The 24,970-nt window shown below is 39.8% G+C and overlaps 2 protein-coding genes across 7 annotated transcripts; one reads left to right on the forward strand and one right to left on the reverse strand.

Moving 5' to 3' along the window:
- Positions 1-465: 465 nt before the first annotated feature.
- Positions 466-3,141, forward strand: LOC115386976 (myoblast determination protein 1 homolog). The gene is made up of 3 exons (XM_030089468.1): positions 466-1,198; positions 1,365-1,437; positions 2,780-3,141. The coding sequence occupies exons 1-3, from the start codon at positions 662-664 to the stop codon at positions 2,971-2,973; spliced, it is 804 nt and encodes a 267-aa protein (XP_029945328.1). The 5' UTR covers positions 466-661; the 3' UTR covers positions 2,974-3,141.
- Positions 3,142-4,641: 1,500 nt separating this feature from the next.
- LOC115393225 (troponin T, fast skeletal muscle isoforms-like) lies at positions 4,642-19,719 on the reverse strand. Of its 6 annotated transcripts, none has more exons than XM_030098092.1 (16): positions 19,545-19,718; positions 15,839-15,878; positions 15,717-15,730; positions 15,293-15,301; positions 13,591-13,713; positions 11,361-11,378; positions 11,071-11,091; positions 9,825-9,843; positions 9,690-9,735; positions 9,295-9,411; positions 8,561-8,638; positions 7,658-7,771; positions 7,447-7,556; positions 7,089-7,179; positions 6,946-6,986; positions 4,642-4,892 (listed from the first exon to the last, which is right to left on the reverse strand). In XM_030098092.1, exons 2-16 carry the CDS (start codon positions 15,856-15,858, stop codon positions 4,853-4,855), a joined length of 861 nt encoding a protein of 286 aa, XP_029953952.1. In that variant the 5' UTR covers positions 15,859-15,878; positions 19,545-19,718; the 3' UTR covers positions 4,642-4,852. The 6 variants fall into 6 exon arrangements, with proteins under 6 accessions (XP_029953952.1, XP_029953961.1, XP_029953972.1 ...); XM_030098101.1 differs by having other exon boundaries at positions 15,293-15,298; positions 19,545-19,715; XM_030098112.1 differs by lacking the exon at positions 11,071-11,091 and having other exon boundaries at positions 19,545-19,715.
- Between the last annotated feature and the right edge of the window lie 5,251 nt (positions 19,720-24,970).

Below are 24,970 nucleotides of genomic sequence, written 5' to 3' on the forward strand. Positions count from 1 at the left end.
TTCATTATGACAAAGTTTTAATGATGTTGGTGCATGAAGGTAATTCAGAGATTGGATTCATCTATTTCGGTTTTCTTGGCTGTATAATCTCTTTCAGTCCTTCAAATTTTCAAGTATTAAATAGTTTGATTGCAGAATAAAAGAAGCCTTTGTTGTTTTTATCCAAATCATGACAGCATTTAAACGCTGGGTAGGAACGAGTACTGTTATCGCTGCACGGACGTCTTCCTCCTCAGTGACACGTGGTACGAAGCCTCTGGTTGAAAATGCGGATGACAGCAGACTGATTTGTGGGATTGACTTCATTACCCTCCTATTGCTTCCTTTTCGTGACCTGTGTTACTCACACACTTAAACACACACCCCAGCAGACCATTGGCCACTGAAAACCCCACCCAGTCTCCTCACTGCTGTCTTTATAAAGACACACCAAGTCAAGGGAGCTGAGGCAACACTGACTGGCCCTTTAAACACACAGCTCCACCTTTAGACCGTTTTATTTTAAATTAGTCATGTCAGCTCACTTCAATGAGACACTTTTCAGAGACACTGTTGTGTTTTATCTCTGTCTTTAGGTCAAATACTGGACTGTATTTTTTTTATTTCTTGCATTTTCTGTATTGAGAAGGACTTCTGAGGAGCGGTTCTCCTGCAGAAGCTGATGGATCTCTCAGACTTCCCCTTCCCTCTCTCCTCTGCTGATGACCTCTATGACCCCTGCTTCAGCACCAGCGACCTCAACTTTTTCGATGACTTGGACGCGCGGCTCGTGCACGCGGGCCTGCTGAAGTCCGAGGAGCACCTCCACCAGCAAGCGGCCACCTCGGAGGAGGAGGAGGACCAGCATGTGCGGGCCCCGGGGGGCCTCCACCAGGCCGGACACTGCCTGCTGTGGGCCTGCAAGGCCTGCAAGAGGAAGACGACGCACGCGGACCGCAGGAAAGCGGCCACCATGCGCGAGCGCAGGCGGCTCAGCAAAGTCAACGACGCGTTCGAGACCCTGAAGCGGTGCACGGCCTCCAACCCCAACCAGCGGCTGCCCAAAGTGGAGATCCTGCGCAACGCCATCAGCTACATCGAGTCCCTGCAGGCGCTGCTCAGGGTCGGCCGGGACGACGCCTTCTACCCGCCGCTGGACGCGCACTACAGCGCGGACTCCGAGGCCTCCAGCCCCCGGTCCAGCTGCTCCGACAGCGCCGTCAGTCCACTCTCTTTCGTTCTAATTCATAAAAAAAAAAGTGCATGTCTAGTTTATTTAAATTGCTACATGCTGCGCTTTTGAGGAGCTCCGCATTTGCAGTTTGTGTGTTCTGCACACACACAAAAAAAATCAGAATCACATTTGCATTTATTTGTCCCTCCAGATGGATTTCATCTCTCCCGGTTCAACCACAAGTGAAAACAGTGACGGTTCCTACTGTGGACAGACAGCAGAAGGTCAGTTTCTCTACTGTGATGTGTTTAGAGTCGCCCTGGAAACATCCGCCACATGTTCACCTGTCAATATGAAACATTGGGATTGTTTCTTTTTCCTCCTTCAAAATGAATCAGTAACACATCATGTAAGATAGAACCAAACTATATTAAGGATAATCTGATTAAATATAAGACCTTCATTTTGAATTCTGATGCTTTCATGATAGAGATTTTTTTTTTTGTATCACGCTTAAGATTAATGTATCTAATGAAATACAAACAGTTTTGGATTCACCTTTATGTTATATTAACTACTTTTTCATTTCTATGAAAAGAATTGCCCAAGTTTCACCCACATCATTAACAGTTAGGCCTCAACTTTTGTCTTTACCAAAACAAACCTTCAAACACTTTATTGGTTAAACATGGCATAAGCAATCATGTCCAGACCTGTGTTTATGATCGGACTTGTGGCAGATGAAGAAAATCAGGTACACGATGTTGTCTTGATCACACACATTTGCAGTCTCCACCAGCAGCATTTCATGAGCAGCAGAGTTGTAAATTTTCCTTGACTCTGGCTTGTTGCCACCAGTTATAATGTGAAGTTGAAATGATGGAGTGAAATGTGATCATTAAAAATGATGGTCTCCATCTTCTTGGTCAGGAATGTTGCAGTTCAGTCAGTTTTTTGTTTTTCTATCTATCTATCTATCTATCTATCTATCTATCTATCTATCTATTTATCTATCTATCTATCTATCTATCTATCTATCTATCTATCTATCTATCTATCTATCTATCTATCAAGATATATTACATGATTTACACTACTATCATGAAAATGAATGCCCTCCTTTCTAAAAATACAAAAAATAATATGTGAGGCGATATTTATGTGAAATAATATCAGAAATAAGTACAGCACAGGGACTTATTTCTCACTATTTTTTCTAACCAACACAAAACACAATGCATAAACTCACAATAACCAGAACAAACAAAAAACATAAAACAAACTATTAACAGTAAAGTAATTACAACTTTTCCTTCATCAGGGCCACATGAAGAAAGTTCAGAGTGTAAAGATGAAACTGAAAGAATCTTTGATCAGGATTAAATAGTGAATGACCAGGTTACATGAACACGGCAGTACATTAGTGATGTATGAGTTAAACAGCACAACTTTCAAAAAGTATTTCAAACAAGGTTAAAATGTTGAATCCACAACCAAAATTTCATTTTTGGAAAATCCACAAATGTCTTCTTCTTCATTTTTTTTGACTATCAGTTTATTGCAAATACTTGTCTGCTCAAAAACATCATAGTTCAGGAGAAACTAATTCTTTTTCCTCCTCTTCAGATTGCAGCAGCAGTAAAACATCGCTCATTTCCAGCTTGGACTGTCTGTCCAGCATAGTTGAGCGCATCAGCACAGAGCCAGCGGCGCCCCCTGCAGGAGACAGCGTGGTCCCCCAGGGCCCCGAATGTCTTCACAGCGGCCCTGCAGCCTCCAGTCCAGCTGCTGAACCGGACAGCGCCTCCGAGCCTCTGTGAACCCTGACCCTCTCCAGACTCAGTCACCTCCATTTGTCCGGAGGCCTGATGACAAGAACACTAAGATTCCTGTTTTCTCCAGAGACTTAAAGAAACAAGGACTTGTAGTTTATATATTTTATAGCATTTCTCTTACTTCTTGTGTTTGAAGAAATTTTTTTTCTTGAAGTTTTGCATCCAGTTTTTTTTTTTCCTGGATAAACTTAAGGCTGCTGTGTTTGTTGAATCCCTGCAGTGTTTTAGAAAGAGGACCTTTTCCATTTTTATTTCTGCTGATGAAAACTGAGGACCATTTGGTACATCTCTGTCCAGTGAGGAGCTGAACACCTTACAACACATTCAAAGAGACGCTGAATTGATTGTTTGAAATATTTCTACATTATTTATGAGTGAATGAACGTCAATAAACAAATATTTATATTATGACAGACTCATTCACGTTTGATTGTACTTTGAATTTCACCTTCTCTGGTATTTAATTCACGTACTCCTTGATCATGCAAGCTTTTCTGGGCATTTGGGAGCTACTTTTTATTTGATTATTTGCATATGAAAAGTTTTTATTTGAGATTGGAGCTTCTCATGAAGCAGTCCAGTTTTAGTAATTATTCACTTTTAGAACAACAGAGTTTGCCTAAATGCTTTCCATCAAGTCCTGCTGGTAACACATGTATCCAATAATACTCTTTTTCAACACTCTGGAGTTCTGGAGTCGTCGGGATGATGGTTTAGATAAGTTATGAACCGCCTGACACGAGTTAAATCTGGTTTAGATTCGTTAAATTTGTTGAAACTGTTTTCGGTCATAAAGGACAAACTATATATTGGTTGAGGCGAATTATGAACTTAGAGAGGTGTGTATCCTGGTATCCTGGTTCAGGTAAGGTATACTTGAATTGTTATGATTAGATTTGAGTAGTTAAGACTGGTTTAGATAAATTACCTGGTTTACACAAGTGATGACCTGGTTTGAATCTGGATTAATAAGAGACTTGTCTGAATAACCTATGACTCTTTGAGATAACTTAAAACTGGTTTAGATAAATAATATTGGCTCTTTCATGACTTGCAGACTACTTGCTCCACAGCATCTATAACCCGGGTTGAAGTAACGTTTTACTTGGCCTTTCTGTGCAGTTTGCATTTTTTCTCTTTGCATGGACGTTCTCTGGATTCTTTGTTCCCAAAGTCCAAAACACGTGTTTGCGGTGTGAGTATGAGAGTGTCTGACCGTCTTTGCCCTGTTACAGACAATTAACCCATGAAATAATGAACAATACTGACATAAAGGAGCTGAGTTAAAGAGAGGAATCTCTCACAGCACATTTCTCAGCAAAAACCTCTGCATTATTGCGTGAATTGTTATAAACTCCAACTGCTGCCAGAAAACAATGAGCGATGGTGGTTTTTTTTTTTTTGAAGTAACAGAAAATAAACTTATGAAGTTTTTGCACTTGATGCTCGATTTGATACAGACACTGTCGATTTAATGACACAAAAACAGCAGAATGATGATGTGATGAACATGATCCACAAAGCTTTAACTTTGTATAACTGCAGCAATGTCAAAATGTAAACATTAGATTTCTTTATAGAGTTGCTCAGAATAATGTGATTGTCTGTTGTTTATACTAATCTAATTAACCAGACTGCAAACAGATATGGATGATCACGCATTTCTGCACTTTATTGATCGAATGTCACATCTTTACACAAACACATTTATTTCTTTATTGAGGGCAAATTCATTCTGAAATGATTTCACTGGCAGGTGCTAAGACATCCAGCTGTTGGTGCTGCTGCAGACCCCCACCCCACAGGGGGGGGCCGATGGATCGTGCCTCCTGCTGGCCCGGGCTGACCGGCTCCGAGGACGCGCTCACTTTCTGCGGCGGCGCGTGGCGGCTCCCTTCTTGCTACTGCAAGGTGCAAAAGGCACAAAACAGAGTCAGAGCTGCAGACTGTGGGGGAGTCACTGATGATCTCTGCCCTCCCAGTGGACGTTTTAGATGTATTACTCCACATGAAGTGAATAAACACACAACAAAAATCTAATTTAAAGTCCTAGTAAGTTAGAAAACGGAGCAGGTTTAGGTTTAATGATGAATTTCATGTTAAAAAAAGGTTTAGACTTAAAACCGTTGTATCTTTTCTAATTAATTGTTTTGCTAATAGTTTATTTAATTATAAATTGTAATCTTCACACTGTATTTATCAGATTTTAACTTCAACATTCAAATGAAAATGTGCTTCAACAAAAGCTAATACTCTTTTTTCATAACATAAACATTAACTTTTAACATGGTGTCAAAAGTTCTTCAAGAAGAATAAGATATTTCAATACTATAATATAAAATAACAGTTCTGCTTTACTTAATTACTTGAAAAATGGTTTACTTCTGAAATGATCAAACAAATGTTTTACTTCGACCGTCATTGGTGCACAACGTCTTTTTTTCCCTTAGTAATGGTGGTGTGGAGTTGTGCACTGGCACACGTATGTACACATGTATACTGTTATTTTAATAAACTGCTAATCTGTTCCTAAGCATGAATACAGCAGATTCATACAGATCAATCTGCACTGTAGTTTTGAATCAGAGACAAAAATGTTCTTAATAGATAAGAAATGATAAACTGTCAGTACATTTTATAAAACACCATAAATCCTCTTAAAAAACTATATTTTGGAAGAACTTTATTTCTTAATTTTAAGTTGTGGCATTCTAACATTACTGATGCAACTTTTTATGTTGAATTTTTATTTTACAGTTTGGGTCTGGATTACTATCGCTGTCAGCTGGTGTGATCCTTTCACTGCAACTATGAATTATCCCTGGAGGTAAAAACAATGAATAGGAAAGCATAGGTTTGTGCTGAAATGTAGGGAAACAAGTAAACAAAATCAAGTACAGATAAAACAATGTGTAACAAAGCACAATTACTTCATAATTTCTACTCATAAATATATGTCTCAAACTATTCATGCTCACAAGACTGAGTGCTGTCTAGGTCTGTGGCGCCCCCTGCTGTTTGTTCATATGACAAAAGCTTTTCAAGTTAAACCCATCTTCGTGCTCTCTATTCAAATGTAGGATCACACATTTTATTAACTAGTTTTGGCCTTTGAGCTCGTTAACTGGTTTGAATATAGTTTACAGTTATAATACAGTTATATGAATTTTAGCAGTTTGACTATATCGTTACTGCTAAAGTTGAGTTGAGTTGACTGTTTTAGTTTCAGATTTACCAACTTACCCTGTTTGGCCCTTCTTTTAGAAGTTCAAGCTTTAAAATGTTGCTTTTTTACGATTTCAAATAGCTTTTTTACCATTTTCGATGCCATTGCTTTTATCACTTCTACCCTCTTTAGACATTTTCAGCTATTGACTGTTCACTTTGTAAGTTAGTTTCAGTCATTTTAGTCATTTAACTATTTAATTTTTTGACTAGTTGTCACTTTATTTCTACTTATCAAATATATAGGTGCACTTGCATCATTGGAATTATTACAATTCAGTCTTCTTCTTTTTTTTACATCATTTGAAACTGTTATTTATGAACTATAACAATTATTTTTGGTTTTTCAGGGTAAAGTTATCAATACATTTCAATTGAATTACCCCATTGAATACATTTGTGGCCTTGTGTGAAAGACTGTGCTGTGAAAGAGTGAATGATTTCTGCTGTGCCAACATAATTAAAATGAGATTTAAAAAAAAGTATTTATATATAATTGTGTGAAACCTTCAGGAAGTCACTACAGAAAGCCTGAAGAGCCACAAGAGTTGACAAGAGTGCAGCAAAACTTACAAAGTCTTTAGCAATATCGTTTCATCTCCCAAATATTTAAAATGTACGATTGCATTAAAACCTATTTATACGTCCACACGAATAACAGAAGGCTTGTGCAGAATACTGTGTTACATTTGAACCTCAAAAAAATGTGCATGCTTTCTTCTCATCACTTACTGTTTCTGCAGCTCTTCGATGCGGTTTCTGAGAGAGACGACCTGCCAGACAGAGATTTGATTCAGTTTTCATTTTCAAGGTACAACAAGGTTTCTTTTTTCCACCTCATTTGCAGCACAAACACACAACATGTGGTGGCCGACCTCGTATCTCTGTCTCTTGAGCCTCTCGCAGTCGTCGTACTTGATCTCCTCCAGGTTACGGAGCACCTCCCACATCTCTTTGGCCTTTTCCCTGGAAAAACACGGGACAAACAAGTTTGATGAATATCTTGCTTATAAAGACGTAAATATTGATTCACTTTCAAGGTCAGATTAATTATGCATGGCATTCAGCAGAATGAAACTGGACTAAAGCGGACAGTTTGAACGTGTGTGTGTGTGTGTGTGTGTGTGTGTGTGTGTGTGTGTGTGTGTGTGTGTGTGTGTGTGTGTGTGTGTGTGTGTGTGTGTGTGGTCTGTGAGCTTGATTCACCGCTCTTCCTCCTTCCTCCTGTTTTACCTCAGTTTGTCCTCACTGAAGTTGTCGATGTTCAGTGGCTTGCATCTCTCGGACAGAATCTTCTTCTTCTTTTCTCTCTCGGTCTGCTTCTTTCCCCTCTTCTGGTCGATCTGCAAAAGTCACACCGGGAGGTCAAAGGTCAAAGTTCTCACAGACATTTTACAGTTTGCTGAAAGTGAAATCACAACGGGCGGTAGAAGGAAGGAGCTACCCTCTGCAGGTGGCTGGTGTAGCCCGATCCCATGTTGGACAGCGCAATCTTTTTCTTGGCTTCATCGTCAGCCTTCCTCTGAGCGTCAGCTTCCTCTTTCCTCAACCTCTCCGCCTGTAAATGAAACGTTTATGAGACATTTTAACAGCATGAGGCTGGAATCACAAAGAAGAGAGCGATTACTCTCCTCATCCCACATACTCTACTGTCATTTAACAAATCTACACATTTGGCACCAAAATACATGATAATAAAGAATAGAAATGCTCATTTTGATGCTCTACTATACTTCTGCATCATTTCACTGTTACAAACAAACAACAAGGCAACACAAAAACACCAGACTCCTATGAGGAATGCATTGGCTTGTGCAGCTCTACTATTTAAAGAGACATCTAAATGCCATAAGATCCCTGTATTGAGTGCGGACTTGAGGGTTTTTCTCTGAGTTTGCATGCTCTTCCTTTGCTTGTCCGGGTTTTATGAAAACACTACAGTTTAATCCCACAAGAAAAAAAGAACATTTGAAGTTTTCTGGTGTAAATTGAGAGGAGGGTATGTCCTGCCTAAAGAAGAGATAAAGACAGCTGGGTTTGGTGATATCTGGTTTTCCATCATGTTAAGTAAAGCGGTTTAAGAGATGATTCGTCTCTCTCCACATATCAGACAGAGAGATCAGCCGTTGTAGTTGGCAGTAAAGGCCAGTTAGTGTGCAGGATAAATTGGTAAGTCGTGACTTTTATTTGAGATGCCACATTTGTCAACTGAAACTGCAAGATAAGTGATCTTTCTTTAACTTTTATCAGGAGGTACTGACTCATTCATTCAGATCTTCCATGAATCCAGACAGCGGGTGAAAGTTAGAGACTTGTGTGTTGGAATGAAAGCTGCGGTCCGTCGTACCTCCCGCCTGGCCTGTCGCTCTTTATCCTGCTCAGCGCGGATCCTCTGCTGCTCAGCTCGCTCAGCGCGACGCTTCTCCTGAACACAGCAAAACACAGCAATGAAATCCCTCTCACACCCTCACACACACACACACACACACACACACACACACACACACACCAGCAGATATCACATCCAGAGAGGATTGTTAGATAATAGAACTTTTAAAATGTTTCTACTTTTTTTCGGAGGTTGAGTGATTTTGTCAAACAAAATACATGGAAATCTAAAGAAAAGTATCGGCTTGGTCCTCTCTTTGAATGAAGAGAACTCTGCTGTGCTCAGCACTGCAGGAAATGCTTTCTTTGAATTGAATCTATTATTAAATTATGAAGAAGTAATATGGACATGTCAGGTAATGGAGATGGGGAATCAAGGTAATAATCATGCTGTCATGATCCAAAACTCTGCTTCATAGCTCCTGGACCAAAATGAGTCTGACTTCCCTGACGTAGAATGTGTGCATACGTTTATAGTTTATAAATGAAGAAATGAAAATTAAAAGGTTGATGCTATTTACAGGCTCAACCCTGAGGTTGCTCAGAGTGTAACTGTCCCACGGATACATGTTTTCTTGCTAATAAAACAGGAAATAAAACACATTTCAGTATAATCGCAAGAAATTTCATAAGTAGAGTGCATCAGCAGAGATAGATTCACATTTATTTTAACTGTTTGTGTCCAAAACTCACAATTCTTTCCTTGAGAGCGATGAGCTCCTCCTCCTCCTTCTTCCTGCACTCAAAGTGAGCGTCGATCAGCGACTGCAGCTCATACAGATCTTTGTTCTGACGTTTCTTCTGGATGTCCTGTTTGAAAGAAAAAAACAAAACCCCAAAATAAAACTATCAGTTCCAAATGTTTTACAAGTGTCATAGAGGAACCAGCAAATATGATCATTGACCCAATAAATAATAAACAGTTTGTTTTATCTTTCAAAATGATGATATTTTGCTTGCTGTTTGTATTTTGTATGTTTCTTTTTTTTTTTTTATCCTCATACATTCAGATCACTGGATTTTAATGGACAATATTCACCCACTCTTTTTAAACCATTTTAAAGTGAAACGTGAAGAAACTTGCTTACGTCAAAGTCCACCTTCTCTCCATCGGGGATCTTGGGAGCACTCGGTCTGTTGTGGGAAACAAACAAGTTAAAAAAAAAAAAACAATCAAGTTTCAAACACCTGCTAAAGATGACACCAGAGGTCAATGTACTCACTTGAACTTTGGCTTTTCTTCTGTTGATTCAGGGGCGAGCGACACCCAGGAGAGGAGAGAGACAATGAACCGTCAGATGTGTAAAAATGGAGCGAGCGCTCACAGCTACTGGTTAATGAGGGAAAGGGTCCATGTGGACAAACGGAGTTACATCTGAAGGCTGCAGGTTGTTTCACACCTCAGCTGGATGATCGTAACGTGAGAGTGAGTTTTAATTATAGCAATACTTTCCATCAACAGTGACCGAATTACTGAGCACGAGCCTCTCTTTGAAGTGAGCTTGTGAAGGTTGCAGACCTCTGGTCCGGTCTGAACTCACTCACTCCGCCTGCATCCCAGCCAGCCAGCATATTTACCAACTTACTATTTATTCTTGTTTCCTTCAAACTATATATGGTAGTGATCATATGAAATTTAATAAATATATATTTTATACTAAAACTGTGTTTGAACAGAGGTAGCATGCACATGAATGTAGCACAAGGTCAATGTCAAAGACGTCAAAGGGAATTTTTTTTCACAGCAGTCTAAATAGTTGGACGATGATAATATAAAGTGTAGAAGCCAATCTTTTACAGAAATGTAGTTAGAAATGTTTCTATTTTATGAAATTCTGTTGAGAAACATTTTAGCCAGTTTTATTTTCTGCAGCAGAATTATGTTAATAATTAATCCATAAAATATCCTTTATTCCCAATATAGTGACTTACACTCCAGTTAAATTCCCAAACTGTCCCAAAACTCTTCTGCTGTCTGGTGCTCATACAGAAATTCAGAAGGAGCGGTTTCTCTCTGCATGTTCCTGAAGATGAAGGCTCGGCTCGTACGCAGGAATGTGGCCACTGTCCGACGAGACGTTCCCAAATTTACTCATTAATTTCTTGTGCATTAGTGTGTGAATCAAACCAGTGTCATCAAAAGTGCTAGAAGTGAGTACGCTGCGTTCATGAACCACAACATAAAACTATCCACCAAACTGAACATACAGGTGCGTCGGGGAACACTTTTCACAACGGGAAGGAGAGTTTGAACTCGAGGCTACTGTTAATAGTTTTTTCAGGTAAAGACACAATCGGGATTGGGACGTGTGTGATTAGCTGGTTTTTTTCTTTTCTGTTTTCTGTCATTGTTTGTTTGTTTTTTTGTGCAGCCCTGTCACTAGAGTAAAGGAAACAGACAACACAGGGGGTAGGAAGGAAAAAAAAAGCAGGCAAAGCAACAGCGACTCAGCAGGAAAGACAAACTACCATCTTGATCGCCCTCGTCCACTGGCAGGACACATTCATGCAAAAAAGAGAAGAAGCAGAGATGAGCAGGGGGGCAGCCGGCACCACGATCCAGCATTTTATGAATCCTTCACACTGTTCCTCCTCGTCACCTCGGTCGCCTAAAAGCCAACCGACTAATTCAGCCTTTGCTCTCGGGGGGGAGATCAGCGAAACAAACAGTTAATAACGTGTCAGAAGTGTAGATAGAAGGCTTCTCGAACCGGCAGGGAAACAATCAGAAGAACAGAGAAGAAGTCGAGTCAACATACCTTCCTCTTCATAGGCCTCTGCATGCAGCAAGCGTCCAAAGCAAGAGCAGAACAGAGATCATTAGTGGTGGCACCGGGCAGCCTCTTCCTGTCCTCTTTACAAAGCACAGCTTAGGAAGCACATTTACCAGATTGGGGTGTTCAGCTCAAAACTTTAGAGACAGAAGGAAGCAACTGCACAAGTCCCAGGTCACACACGAATTCTGCACAACACTGCAGGCCAGATTCAGTTTGGAAAGCGGCGTTTTTTTCTTTTTCTAATGTGACTTTTATCGGCCTAAATTGGTTGTGCTGAAGCCGCAACTCTAAAACATGAAACCAACAAGACTTTTGCAGCGACTCCCTCTGCAGACACATTCATCACACATCAAAAATACATATGATCAGAAACAAAACATTTCCATGGAGGATTTCAGTGGATGACGATGGTTGTTTTGCAACACCCCAATGTAAATGCTTTGGAGCAATTTGCCAATGTCACTCCGTCTACACACAGAACAAAAAAGAAATGATGCTAAACATGGCCAGAAGGGAGGCGAAGAAACGGCCTTTACATGACTGAAATACCCATCATCCTCTCTACTGTGGCCTTGACAAGAGACGAACGAGTTTGCCAAAATATGCAAACAATGGAGATGGTCATTAACAACAACATGGGATATGAAAATGGATGCAAGGCCGTGGATGACGCAGGGCAATCGATTCATGTAAAAGGCAGCCGATTTTCTTCTTCTCTCTTTCAACATTGACTCTATATGCACAGCTCATGTTCAGAACGCACACACGTGACGCCGAGTGATAAAGTGCTCTGTGTGACAGAATGGTGTGGTCACTGTGGAGAGTTCATACAGCCAAGGCCGAATGTGTGACGCAGTGAGCTCTACAGTGACACAGAGGGTGGCTTTTTTTTTTTGTGACAAGCAGTGTGGAGAATGACTGTGACACAGTGCAGCTGTTACGGTTATTCAGAGTGTTGTCTGTTGACGCCGCCGAGTAACCAAGTGTCTCCAAACTTACGATTCTGCTGTTATTAGGGCCTAAAAATACTCTGAGTCTTTCACTAGAAGAAAAGAATACAGGCGTGATCCAAATGTCTGCACCGAGTAACTCGCTGTAACGATGAGCTCAAAAGAAATCTTGTAGAAATGGTAACCTGATGCTATCTGCAGGAAAGAAATCAACTTTTTTTTAACATTCTAGTGCAAGTTTATTTCAATGTGGTCGGAAAACCTGCAAAAGCAGGAAATAAAGGGCTGAAAAAGATGTGGGTGCAATAAAAAATAAAACAAACCTTAGCATTTCTCTTAGCATCAACACTTAATGGAGCCTTTTTTCTTTCTTTTGAGAAGAGATAATTATGAGAAACTGGTTCTGCTTTTGAAGAAGGTAACAGTATATCTCTCCTAATTAATCTTTATGGTGTAAATATGTCTGATTTTTAAATGTATCTCAAAATGTTTGTGGGTCAATTTTAATGTGCAAATGGTGGTGATCATGGTTTTTGAGACTCTGACAGCCACATATTTCCTTCTTTTTTGTCAAACTGGGGCTGCTATAAATAATTGGCGATTAAAGTGGAAAGTGGCTAAACAGAAGCTTGAGAAGCAGCTGCATGAATTAATTGCAAAATTATCCAACCCAAGAGGTCAGCTGAGTTTTTTTGTGTGACAATAACAAAAACAGGAAAATGTACCAGACAAAGCTTACATTTCTGAGGTTTGTTTTGTGAATAAAGACAGAGAAATGCATAATTAAAAGATAAAATATAAAATCAGAAACACTTTGTGGCAGACATCGTCACTGACACTGGCAGAAAATACTCTTTGAAAGCAGCGTTACCATTATTAGAGCTTCTGCTTGTAAAACCTACGTCTATTTAGTAGTGTAGTGTTCTTTCATTTTCTTTTTAATTTTTTTTTTTTTTTTTTGGCATAGGAATAAGATCTCTTATCTAAAATCTGTTCATTGCGATCAGGGCCTGGAGAAGAAACCTGCAGATATTCATAGTGACAGTTTGAGGTGCACTAATAAAACAAAGTAAAGACTGATGATCTGTTTTTTTCTGCCTGAACAGAAAGTGAAATCTGAGTCGTCCTCTCAGACTGCACACTCTGGCCTGTCGGGGTGGATATGTCTGGCTGTGTGTCGTTGCCGTGACGACCGGCCGTCTGACAGAGGGGTGCTGGATGTCCTGCAGGAGAAAGGTGAGCGGAGCGGCCATGCCACGTACCTTCCACCACCTCCTGTGGCTCTGGCTCTGGCTCTGGCTCTGGTTCAGGCTCTACCTCTGGCTCTGCTTCTACCTGGGCCTCCGCCTCAGGGGCTACTTCTACTTCTACTACCTCCTCCTGGGCTACGGGCACGCAGCATGCACCAAACCGCCGGGGAGAGGAAGAGTGTCGGAGAAGGCCGTTAATGGAGACCACAGACATGACAGAGCCATTAGAAACCAAAAAGTGAGAGATTACTTTAGTGACAAGTACGATGGATGGATGAGCGCTGCTGGAGAACAGAGAGAGAGAAACAGATGCTGATGAGACCGAGTCGGTTGACCTTTCACACAGAAGGCGTATTGAACGTCCGAAGCCAAAAAGTACCTGAATGATGAGCAGTCGTTCCACAAATGAATGAAAAACTGAATGGACATGTTATTATTTCGTTTGCATTCTGGGTAAAATCAGTAGTACTTTTGAAGATAGCAGATAAATTCCCTTTTTAAATGTTATTTCATGTTATTTATATTCAATTTAAATTAGATGTTCCCAGTGTTAACGCAGCCATTTTTTTAATCATTACTATTTCAGAATATTCAGACATCTATTCTGAAAAAATCTTAATAACTACGTTGATAAAAGTTGTCATCTAAGTGACCTTCATGAATCCAGAACTGGATCCTAAAATTTCATGAACTGGGGTCCAAATTTAAACAATATATTTTATCTATTTTATTCACTTTATCTTAAAAACCTTTTTTCATCCATTTTCATGTCATAATCCTAATTTCTCAAGATGATTCCCAATCATCTCCTCTTAATGCATTTCCTTCATTTCTTTGTAAAGCACTGAGTGAGCTTACATTGTGTCTGAATTGTCCATTAATTCATTTTTGCTACCATATATTTCAAAACTCTTTAACTGATATTGTTTCAAACTGAATTTGCTCATGTCCACACTGTTTATTTGAAATTCTCTTGCATTGAGAATACTGAACCTCTACACTATAGGACTGCATAGCGATGCCAGATGAGTTTTTCCGGCTTCAGACCATTCTTTCAGGGAGTTTCCGTCTTCTTTTGTTCATCATACGTCTGTTGTGTGAATAAGGTCAACAACCCGAGATTTACAGATGACCATGTGAACCTGTCACGTGCCAAGAAAAGAAATGCAAATGGCCTGGAGGCTCTTTCGCATTTTATTCTTCAGCATGTGATCCAAACATCACTCCGCCAGAGAGAAGTCACCTTTAACTTGAAAGTGTTTGACTGACAGCTGGATGTTAGTTACAAAAATAAAAAGTCGGTATGTCTTTGAATGCTCACCTACAGGTTAGGATATTAATGACCTTACACATACAAATAAAGAAACAACCAAAATAAAGCTTCAACCTTAGATAAATACTTTTTTTGTTGCAAGGATTAAGAATTAAAGCTACACATCAGCCTTATGTAGTACTTATTATCTCTTAAAAGCAGATCCAAATGTGAGACAACAGTTCACTTTTAGCATTTTTTTAAAAAAATCCACTCAAATGTTCATTCTTGAGTTTGTGTAAATGATGCATGTAATTAATTGAATTTTGTTTAAAAAAAAGAAAAAGAAAAGAAGCAAGTGTCACTGTCAACCACTTCAAATTAAGGGTGAAACAAGGCATCTGAAAATTAGTGCAATGGAGAAAGTGCTCTTAAAAGTGGATTGGGTTCGTTTGTCTTTACCTTCCTCTTCTTGAATCAAGGAGACGATATGATGGAAAAACAGAAACATAAACACGAGATCAATTCATTTTCTCATTCAAATGTCAATACAGATGTCAATAATGAGGAAAAATGGGGATATATAGATAACATGAAAATCAATATATCTGACACGTCTTCTAAATACATTTTGTGAAGATCTACATTGGAAAAGAGGAACAGCAGTTTGCAGTGAGAGCATCTATTTAAAGCACCATGTTGCAGTGACAACACAAGGAAGAAAAGAGTTATTTTTGTCAGGTTAAAGTTTTTCATCAAGTCAAACTTATATCTATGTAACAGATAAAGCAAAGAAAATGTCCTGAAATGGTCACTCTTGGCAATGTTGTCATTCTTTCATATGAACTGCACGTAGTAGAAACAGAAAAAAGTTTCAGTTACTCACCCTCCACCTGATCTCTGAAAAAGAAAAACAATAAAAGAAATTAAAAAATTAACCAAAAAAACAGTCTTTAAAAATGTAAATGCTATTTAAAAGAGTGGCGCAGCAGAGCTGGGTTGACTTACATGTCCTCAGTGTCAGACATGTTGACAGCAGACTTCTCACCTGAGGAAGAGACAAAGAGGCTGGTGAGTGGAGCAGATATGAGAAGGTTACCGGTTTAATCCCCAGGCAGACGTGCGTCCTGATGCAGGAATACCAGAGGTCTCCTGTTACCATTCACTCCTCATTGTCATGAAAGCATAAGTATGTGACTCTAATAAACACCTGTGGCAGTAAAAATGTTTGGAAACCAGACTCAGTATCGAACTTCATTTGCGGAGTCATAAAATATTCAGTCTGCATGATTTTAACTTGGTGCTGTGAGACATACACGCACAGAGTGTTCTTAAAAATAAACGTGTGTGTGTCATAGTTCAATGTGACAGATGGTGACATTTACAGTTGTTTTTTTTTACATTATAATACATTATTGCTATTTAAAAACACTAATATGCATACCTGCATTATGGGTTTGATGCCAGATTTGCTTTTTGAAACTTCCACTTCAGCAGTACGAAGTTCCCAGTTTGGCAGCATTCAGATGCTTTATTTTCTTTTGAAATTCTGAGTTTTACTGCTTCCAGTTTAATTCAATGAATAATTGATAAACAAATACCTTGTTATTAGAGGGCGTAAATAAAAGTAGTGATAAATTCTTCATGGTTTGCCAGTCATTTACAAAAAGAAGTAACTTTTACATGAAGACATCATAGACTGATGCTGAGAAAATACCAACCACATTTTTACAAATGAGCCATCATATTATAGTGATTTTTAAAGTATCATACCATGATTTTGATGTGCTTCCTTTTTTTTTTAAATTTTGTTTTTAATAAATTAAAATATCAGTATTGTGATGGAAAAAGTTCCCTTCAATAAAATGAACTATGAAACTGAAAACTTTCCCAAAGCAATGTGAAGTAACGAAGACTTGTTCTTTTTTTTTAAAACTCTCAAACAGGAAAAGTATGCCTGGGATATGTTGACTATATGATGACAGGGCTGTGGCGGTTCATCACATGCGACCCCCCCCAATAGCGTTTTGGCACCTTGTCCAGGACAGTTTGCTCAGCTGTTCAGCGGGTGTCACCCTCTTTACAGGTTGGTTTTGACGTGTGAGAATCCCACAGAAAAACTGCGGCACATTAGACATCGTTGACACTGCTATCATGTGAGGCTCGTTTGGCCTGAAAGATATTCAACGCTTCGCTCTTTTAGTGACTTGACTTTGACTATTTCAAGATGTGTGTCACGCAACTCATTAGCATATCGAGATTCATGTTGATTGTAAAGAGGCAACGGAAAATCATTAATTCATAATATTTTAAAGAGACATAGAAACTTTCATCCTGAATGGGCTCACAATGCTTATATGCTTGTGGTTCACTCCCAAGCTTTTTAACTTTATGCGTCTTCAGTGGGTTTTCTTTGTGGCTGTGGACTGGTGCTGTGGGCTTATTTTCAAAGTTTCAATCAAATAAATTACATTTTGTAGCTTCATGAAATAAATCAGAGTGGAGAGAATGTACAGAGCTGAAACAATGAAAGACTTTCTCACAATCAACACAGGTTTACTTATGAAGTTCAAATAATATTAAAGTTGAATAATAAGGAATAATGTATTTAAAAAATTGAAATGGATTCATTTTTCACCCCTATGCTGTGGAAAAATTAAAATAAAATCAACTCACAATTTACTGGAGTGGTGACAGGAATCTGGAAGAATCTTAACAATCTGACAAACCTGTTAACTTGACATCAGCAGGAGGTAAATCACGAAATACCAACCTTGATTAACTCATTTGAAGGCATCACACCCAAATAAGTGCATGAATCCATTTCACTCACGCTGTTGACTTTTGGAGCAATAAATCCACACTAAGACTGTTCTTCTAAATACAACTGCAGCTTTCACAGTTTAACCTCCATGAGGAAAACCCCCAAACACACTTCGATGTGAAAATGTCGTTCGAGGCTCTAACGTGAAGCTTAAGCAGCAAGAACGATTTAATTGAGTCTGAAGGGAAGCGCTGAGGGCCTCTGCCGATGGACGTCAAATTGCTGTTTATTCTATATTCAACTGCACAATATTTGATATATATAAAGTGTCTTTGGATGACTCCTTCGCACTTAGTGCTGAGCACAGCTGCAGAGGACTGGGAGGATTAGCTGTGGATCACATTTCTACCCATCAGCTGAGGAACGGTGTCCAAATAGCAGCTTTAATCCTCCAGCTCGGCCCGGCGGGAGGATCCTGAGAGACCGGCCGGCCAATCGGCATCGATGGCAGCCGGCGGCAGCCTCACCTCTGTGTGTCCAGCCTTCACTCAGTACATGCCGACACTTCAGCACCCAAGTATATTTAGTGGATGCCCGCTTCATTTCTTCACTATGAGCGCACTGGATGCTGAGAAGTGTTTCTGGCTCTTTCTGAAACTAAAACTCGGTGTTGAAACCCAAAGACCGATGAAACAGGTGAAACCGCCGGGGAAAATCACATCACCGGCCAATCCAGAACAGATTTAGATTGAAATACCAATCGGGGAAGATTATATCCACAAGTCACGACCCCGACAGAGACTTGGCCTCATGAAGGGTGGGAATGTATCTCGCCATCTTAAAACCTCAACTCTCCAAGAAGTTGGTCTTGTTTTCAAGTGCAACCGAAATATCCGTATGAGCGTATCAGTTCCAGGGAGCACACCATCATAAAAATTATAGGAATAAACTGAAGAATAAACGGCCGTGGAGACTAATGACATAATCTACAAATCTGACATTTCAACATCTATTTAAACTGAGCCTAAAGCATGATGCTAAATCCTCTGTCTCCTCTGTGACTATTGAGGCATGTGCTGTTTGAAGTCAATCAAATAAAATGTTTTTTTTTCCATTTTCAAATCAAACAAACAAAAAAAAAGCTAATTAGAAATAAATGAATTAAAGTTTTTGTGGTTTTAATGAATCCGATTTTGATCATGCGGCTGAGCTCTACATTTTGTCAGCTGTTCACCTGTGAGCCTCTCCAAGCCACAGCACGGCACTGACAGGCTTAAAGGCATTTCAGCAGGTTTTATTTAACACCCACAGTCCTCTGCGCCAGCAGTGCTATCTGAAAGGAAACGTTAGTGTGACGAATTCAGCACTGATGCGTAGACACCAAAACAGCTGATTTTTATTTTTTTTTATAACATTCTAATGCTTCTGCCAGTATCTAATTTGTTTGAATGATCTAATTTGACTGTATTTAATCATATTTAACATCCCTGTTAAAACTCGCTACCATTTCATTGTTCAAAAATGTGACCATCCTCTTGTAAAGTACTGAGAAATGCAACTTAAAGTTGTTGTTTTCTCTCAGTTTGTTTTAATTTTTTTTCCATTTTCTTTTTGAAAGTTAAGCTGAAGCTGAGCTGATGGGACCCCAGCCCTCAAGCTGAACTGCAAACATCCCAAACATAAACTACATGTGTCTGTCATGCAGCTGAACATGTCTACACCTCGCTCAAAAGTTCCTCCTGAGGTTACAGCCTGCAGTGGTGGAGGATGTTTTCTGTGCACTCCAGGCTCGTTTTTCACCTGCTACACACCCAAATTATCACCAAAGCCAATTAAAAAAAAAAAAAAAAAAAATCCACAAACTACTTATATTTCCTGAAACAGGAAAGAAATTTTTAGAAATCAGTTTGATTAATTGAGTGGTTTGAGGGTTAAAAGTGTGCGACTCACCTGAGAGATGAAGGGAAGATCCTCCTCCAGCGATGAAGGTGAAGCTCTGTAAGGAACTACAGGCTCCTCTCAGAGAATAAGTCCTTGTGTTATAGTGATACTTGAGCTCATCCGGCCCTTATTGGCTGCGGGTTGAGCGTGAGGTGTGTGTGTGTGTGTGTTTGTGTGTGAGGTATATATGTTTATGTGAGGAAAAGGTGGGGAGGGGTCGGGCGGCGCAGCCCGTGACCCTGGAGAAGGAGATGGGCGAAATGCTGCGGATGGAAGAGGAGGGCTCAGGTTTTGGAAAGGAGCAGCTGAGAAGCTTCTGTTGCTAAATTTACAGTGATAGAAGGCAGGGAGCGGGCGTTACACATCAGCTTGGCATTCAGACAATGGAGGGAAAGTCTCTGTGTGTGTTGGTTGCGCGTGTGCGCGTGCGCGTGTTTTGACAGCCACTTCATCAAGCAGTCAATCAGTCAGACACTCAATCAGTGCAGGGAGGCAGAATAATGGAACAATAATAGAACATATATCTCACCAGTCAGTCGGTCCATTTAATGTGATTTGTGGAACAATAAAATCAACACATTTCAAACAAGACTTCTAAAACTTTGGCTTTTATTGTGGAGCAACAAAAACAAAATCAGACCCAGATTTGGTTCCATCCTCAGAGCAAACAAACGAATGTAACCATGTTCTCTCTCTTATGTGTGAAGATCAGCAACAGTTTGACACGTACATTAAAGGATGTCGCTGAGAAGTGTAGAGTTAGAGTCACAAGCAGGAATCAGCTGTATAATATTTACAGGTTTTTAATTTCTCTGAGTTTGCATGTTCTCTATGTGTGCGCATGTTTTTTTTCTGGGTTCAACAGTTTCCTCTCATAGTACAAAGAACATGCTTTTTGAGGCCCGTGTGTGACACTCAGACTGCTGGTAACTGTTAATGTGAGTGTGTGTGAGTGTGTGAGTGTGTGTGTGTGTGTGTGTGTGTGTGTGTGTGTGTGTGTGTGTGTGTGTGTGTGTGCCTTGTGGGGACCTTTTTCTGGTCCTAATGAGGAGAAACAGTGTTTTCTTGACCATGTTGTTGTTACTGAAAAAAGTAAAAGTGCAAAAACATTTCTTTAGGGTTAGGCATTGTTGTGGTTTGGGTTAGGGTTAGGGTAAGGGTCAGGGTTAGGGGCTAGACATGAATGGGAGTCAATGGACGGTCCCCACGAGGATAGAAATACGAGACTGAGCGTGTGTGTGTGTGTGTGTGTGTGTGTGTGTGTGTGTGTTCTCGTATTTCTATCCTTGTTGGGGCCAAATGTCCCCACAAGGATAGCAAAACGTGAAACGACGTGCCTTGTGGGGACCTTTTTCCGGTCCTAAGTAGGAGAAACAGTGTTTTCTTGACCATGTTGTTGTTACTGAAAAAAGTAAAAGTGCAAAAACATTTCTTTAGGGTTAGGCTTTGTTGTGGTGTGGGTTAGGTTTAGGGTAAGGGTCAGGGTTAGGGGCTGGACATGAATGGGAGTCAATGGAAGGTCCCCACAAGGATAGAAATACGAGACTGTGTGTGTGTGTGTGTGTGTGTGTGTGTGTGTGTGTGTGTGATATGTCTGAGGTGAAGCCAGCGCTCCAGGACTGGATGAATAATGAGGCGTTACTGTGACACTTCAGCTGAAGCTGCGTCAGCCTGATGCAGCTGTGGCTCTGTCGATGCAGCATGTCGAGTGGGTCGTTGAGCAAGTCGCCTGTCAGTCGGAGGGTTGAAGGTTCAATGTCGAAGTGTCCTTGAGCTGAACCCCAAACTGCTCCCAGTGGATCGGATGAGCTTTGCATGGCAGCTGCTTCCGCTGGTGTGTGAGTGTGTGTGAGTGTGTGTGAGTGTGTGAATGTGACTAACATAGCGAAACACTGTGGGGCTGTAAAGCACAGCGGAAGTGAAATAATTAAAGCTGAGATTAAAGTCCTTTGACACAGAAATCACAAATTACTTCTTTTGTTCATACGTCCATTTTGACATTATGGGTTTGGGATTTCATGTGCAAGTCTCCTTCTCTGTTTTTGAGTCTATTTGTTTGTTTGTTTCATTTTATTCCCCATGTGGATGATCTAACAGACAACAAACAGCTTCTATACAGGGAAGCACAGGTGCTGTGGATACAGAGCAGAGCAGGGGAGGAGGAGACAGCAGCTATGCAACTCTCCAACTGTTTACACTATGAAATCCACAAGCTGTGAGCTCAGTGAAACTCCAGCAACTGTGGCTGCATTGTTAATAATGATTTTAATTGCTTTCTAATGTGCTACTGTCATAAATGGTAATGCAGTAGTGTGTGAATTACATGAGCTAACAGGAGCAGAGATGTCTTAATTCAGAGCTCCCATTCATAATTTCCACAGATGATTGTAGGTTTGGGTGTGTGAAAGCACACTCTTGGTGTTTTCACACCTGTTAAGTTTGGTTGCATTTACATGAGCCCTTGTGTGATTAATCTGTCAGAGCTGCTTAGTGTACACTGCCATCTGAACCTTGATGTGCTTTTAATGATCAGAGAGTAAGTGTTTACAATGCAGATCTCTTGGCAAAGTCGGTCCTGAAGGGCCACAGTTCTGCATTTTTTTTTTTTTTTCATGTCTGCCTGCTTCAATACACCTGAATCTCGTGAAGATTCTTGGCCAAGCCCAGCAGAAAGCCTGGAGCCTCATTGCAATCAGCTGTGTTGAAGCAGGGAGACATGGAAAACATGCAGGACTGCGGCCCTTCAGGAATGGAGTTTGACTCCTGTAAACCAAACATGCTAAGACGATTCATGATGGGTCATATTTCTGCAGATTTTCATCATTTTGCTCTGTAAACCTGCTGTTGGTTTGACTGTTCTGGTACAGCCCTGTTCAATGTTCTGACGTTGTTTTGGTCTGATAGTTGAATATCAGTGTCAATGAAATCCCAACTGGACCAGTGTTTTTTTTTTCTTCAGTTTCAGTGGCAGTGGTTGGATATCTGGTTGGATCTGGTGTCTGGGGGCCTTTCTCTTCAAAGTCTGCATGTTCCTCCTGTACAGATCTTTTGTTTTTTTCATAAAACACTGATTATACAAGGAAAATCAGCTTGAAACAGTATTGTTTCACAGTTTAATCCATATTAAATACTAAGCCTGACTAAAACATCCAAGACGAGGAGAGAGCGAAAGAAAACAAAAAGTACATCCCATCAAATCTAAATAGCTGCACGTTCAGACTGAAACCAATGGTAGACTGTGGCTAAAACAAATATTTTCCCTACATTTACAACATTAGCAATGGAATTTCGGGAATAAAATACATTTTCTAAGAACAAATCAACGACAGAAACAAAAATGAAGTGCATCAAAAACCCTGCACTAAATATGAAATATCCATGTAAACAAATTCTGAACATGTGTGATCAGCTACATATTTATACTTCAACCAAATGCAGTCAAGGAGATACTTACTTGTAATTCATCCATGTGAGGGTTTGAGATGAAGAGATACAAAATACAGACGTTATGACTGCAAAAATTGATGATATTTAATGGGTTTCTGCTAGTGTGTTGATGGCTATGAAGTTACACTATTGCAACTACAATAGCAACAACACGTCATCAGTAGGGTAAAACTAACCTGTCTCACAACGGTCTAATCCCGGTCTGATTCCATTAATAAACTATAAACTTTAAACTTTAAACACTGCTGCTGTAAAGAAGTTCATTTTCACAAAAGTTTAGTAGAAAACAAAAGCAAAAAACATTAACCAAATTAATAAACAGTTAGATAAAGAGTTAAAGAAGATAAAGAAGCTTGAAATAAGACAAAATGCAGGAACCTAAACATACTGATTTATGCCTACCGCAAACTCAGACCTCCACTGATCCTCCATATTAATAATACTTCATCTACTTTATGGCTGCATGGAGGTGAAGATGTACCCAAAGTATATATTGGACTGTTGGCCAGAGGGTAACAGGGACAACACTCACAGTATGAAAGGATAATTACTCACACATTCACATTTATGGGCAATTTAGAGTCACCAATTAACCTCCCTGGTGTTTCTTTTGATAGTACGTATGTATCTACAATGTTATAAATGTATGTTTCTTGTTTTGACTCCTTTCTACATTTTTAACTCTCAGTGAGTTCACAGCTGGTAAAAATACCAACACAATAATCCCACATGCTTCAGTGCGGCACACAGGCACACAGCATTGTTCTGGAAGTTATGAGAGTTATGTCGCACTGTGTGCGTCACATCAGCTGTCCAGCAAATGTTCTGTTTGCAGTTCTTTGTCTGTTGTTAGGAAATAAAAAAAGAAGAAGAAAAACACCCTAAAAACTTCTGCATGTGTCGGTACTTAAAAAAAGAAAACACTGCCGTCCCAATAATTCTGGTGAAAAAAAAAGCAGGATAGAGAAATCATTGTTTTTCATATTAAAATGCTCTCCATAACTACACAGAATGAATCAAGAAATAATGACTTTGGTTACTGTGTGTTGTTATGGTGATACTGGCAATAAAGAAAGCAGTGAGGAGTTAAGACATAGCAACAACCCTCAAAATACTAAAAAAAAAAAAAAAAAAAAAAAACCCAGCAAATTACAGTGTATTTCTCAATTGAATTTGTAATGAATGAGTGTGGATGTAAGTGGATCAGTCCAAATGTTGCTCACTCTCCAGCATTACTGAGAATAAACCTAACTTTCAGTGTTTAACACAGCAACTGTTGGTGTTAAAATCAGACATGAAAACACGGGACGAAGCAAAAAACATTTGCAAAACAAAAAAAACGCAACTTAGATTGATTTATAATAAATACAAATTGGCGAAGGTGTAGGCACATGAGTCAAGCACAAAGTAGATGAAACGAAAATTTTCTGTCAAAAATAGATTTTGGCAGCATTAACACTTTCTATTAGGAGCACAGACAGCCGTCAGATGAAAACTTTGTGTGTTTTCATTGATCTGCAGCACCTGTCAGAGGGCAGCAGGTCCAACAAGGCCGCATGGGTCTCAGATGATGTGGCTGACTCTTTTGAGATACGGTGTTGTGGAAATATCTTCCAGTTCTGGCGCCAGGCAGTCAGTGACTTTCTCTGCTGCTTCCATCGCTGTCAGGCAGTTCGGGTGAGGAAAGTCAGGATTTGACGCAGCGTTTCTCTTACACCACTGTTTTCTGGTTGTTAGTTAAATGCTGGAATTATCCTAATAAATTTGTATTGAAGGGTAATACTATTAATGGCTGTCAGGATTCATGGACCTGTGGAATTCTTTCCGGATAATGAGAATGCAAACAAATCATATTCATGTTTTATTTGTATCTGCAGTGGATCATATCTGCCTCCAGTTCCTTCCTTTCTCACATCAGTCACCTGCATGTCCCTGCTCACTGCATCTGTGGACATCCTGACTGATCCTCCTCTTCTAATCCTGCCCGG

Source organism: Salarias fasciatus, chromosome 1 (assembly GCF_902148845.1).
Source record: "Salarias fasciatus chromosome 1, fSalaFa1.1, whole genome shotgun sequence".
In the NCBI taxonomy this organism is placed as follows: domain Eukaryota; kingdom Metazoa; phylum Chordata; class Actinopteri; order Blenniiformes; family Blenniidae; genus Salarias; species Salarias fasciatus.

Coding starts and splice junctions, on each gene's coding strand:
- LOC115386976 (XM_030089468.1), top strand. CDS start 662: ATGGATCTCTCAGACTTCCCCTTCCCTCTCTCCTCTGCTGATGACCTC. Junction 1,199..1,364: donor CCAGCTGCTCCGACAGCGCC/GTCAGTCCACTC, acceptor TTGTCCCTCCAG/ATGGATTTCATCTCTCCCGG. Junction 1,438..2,779: donor CTGTGGACAGACAGCAGAAG/GTCAGTTTCTCT, acceptor CCTCCTCTTCAG/ATTGCAGCAGCAGTAAAACA.
- LOC115393225 (XM_030098092.1), bottom strand. CDS start 15,858: ATGTCTGACACTGAGGACAT. Junction 7,180..7,446: donor TTCAGTGAGGACAAACTGAG/GTAAAACAGGAG, acceptor GTGTTTTTCCAG/GGAAAAGGCCAAAGAGATGT. Junction 4,893..6,945: donor ATCGAAGAGCTGCAGAAACA/GTAAGTGATGAG, acceptor TGCACCTTGCAG/TAGCAAGAAGGGAGCCGCCA.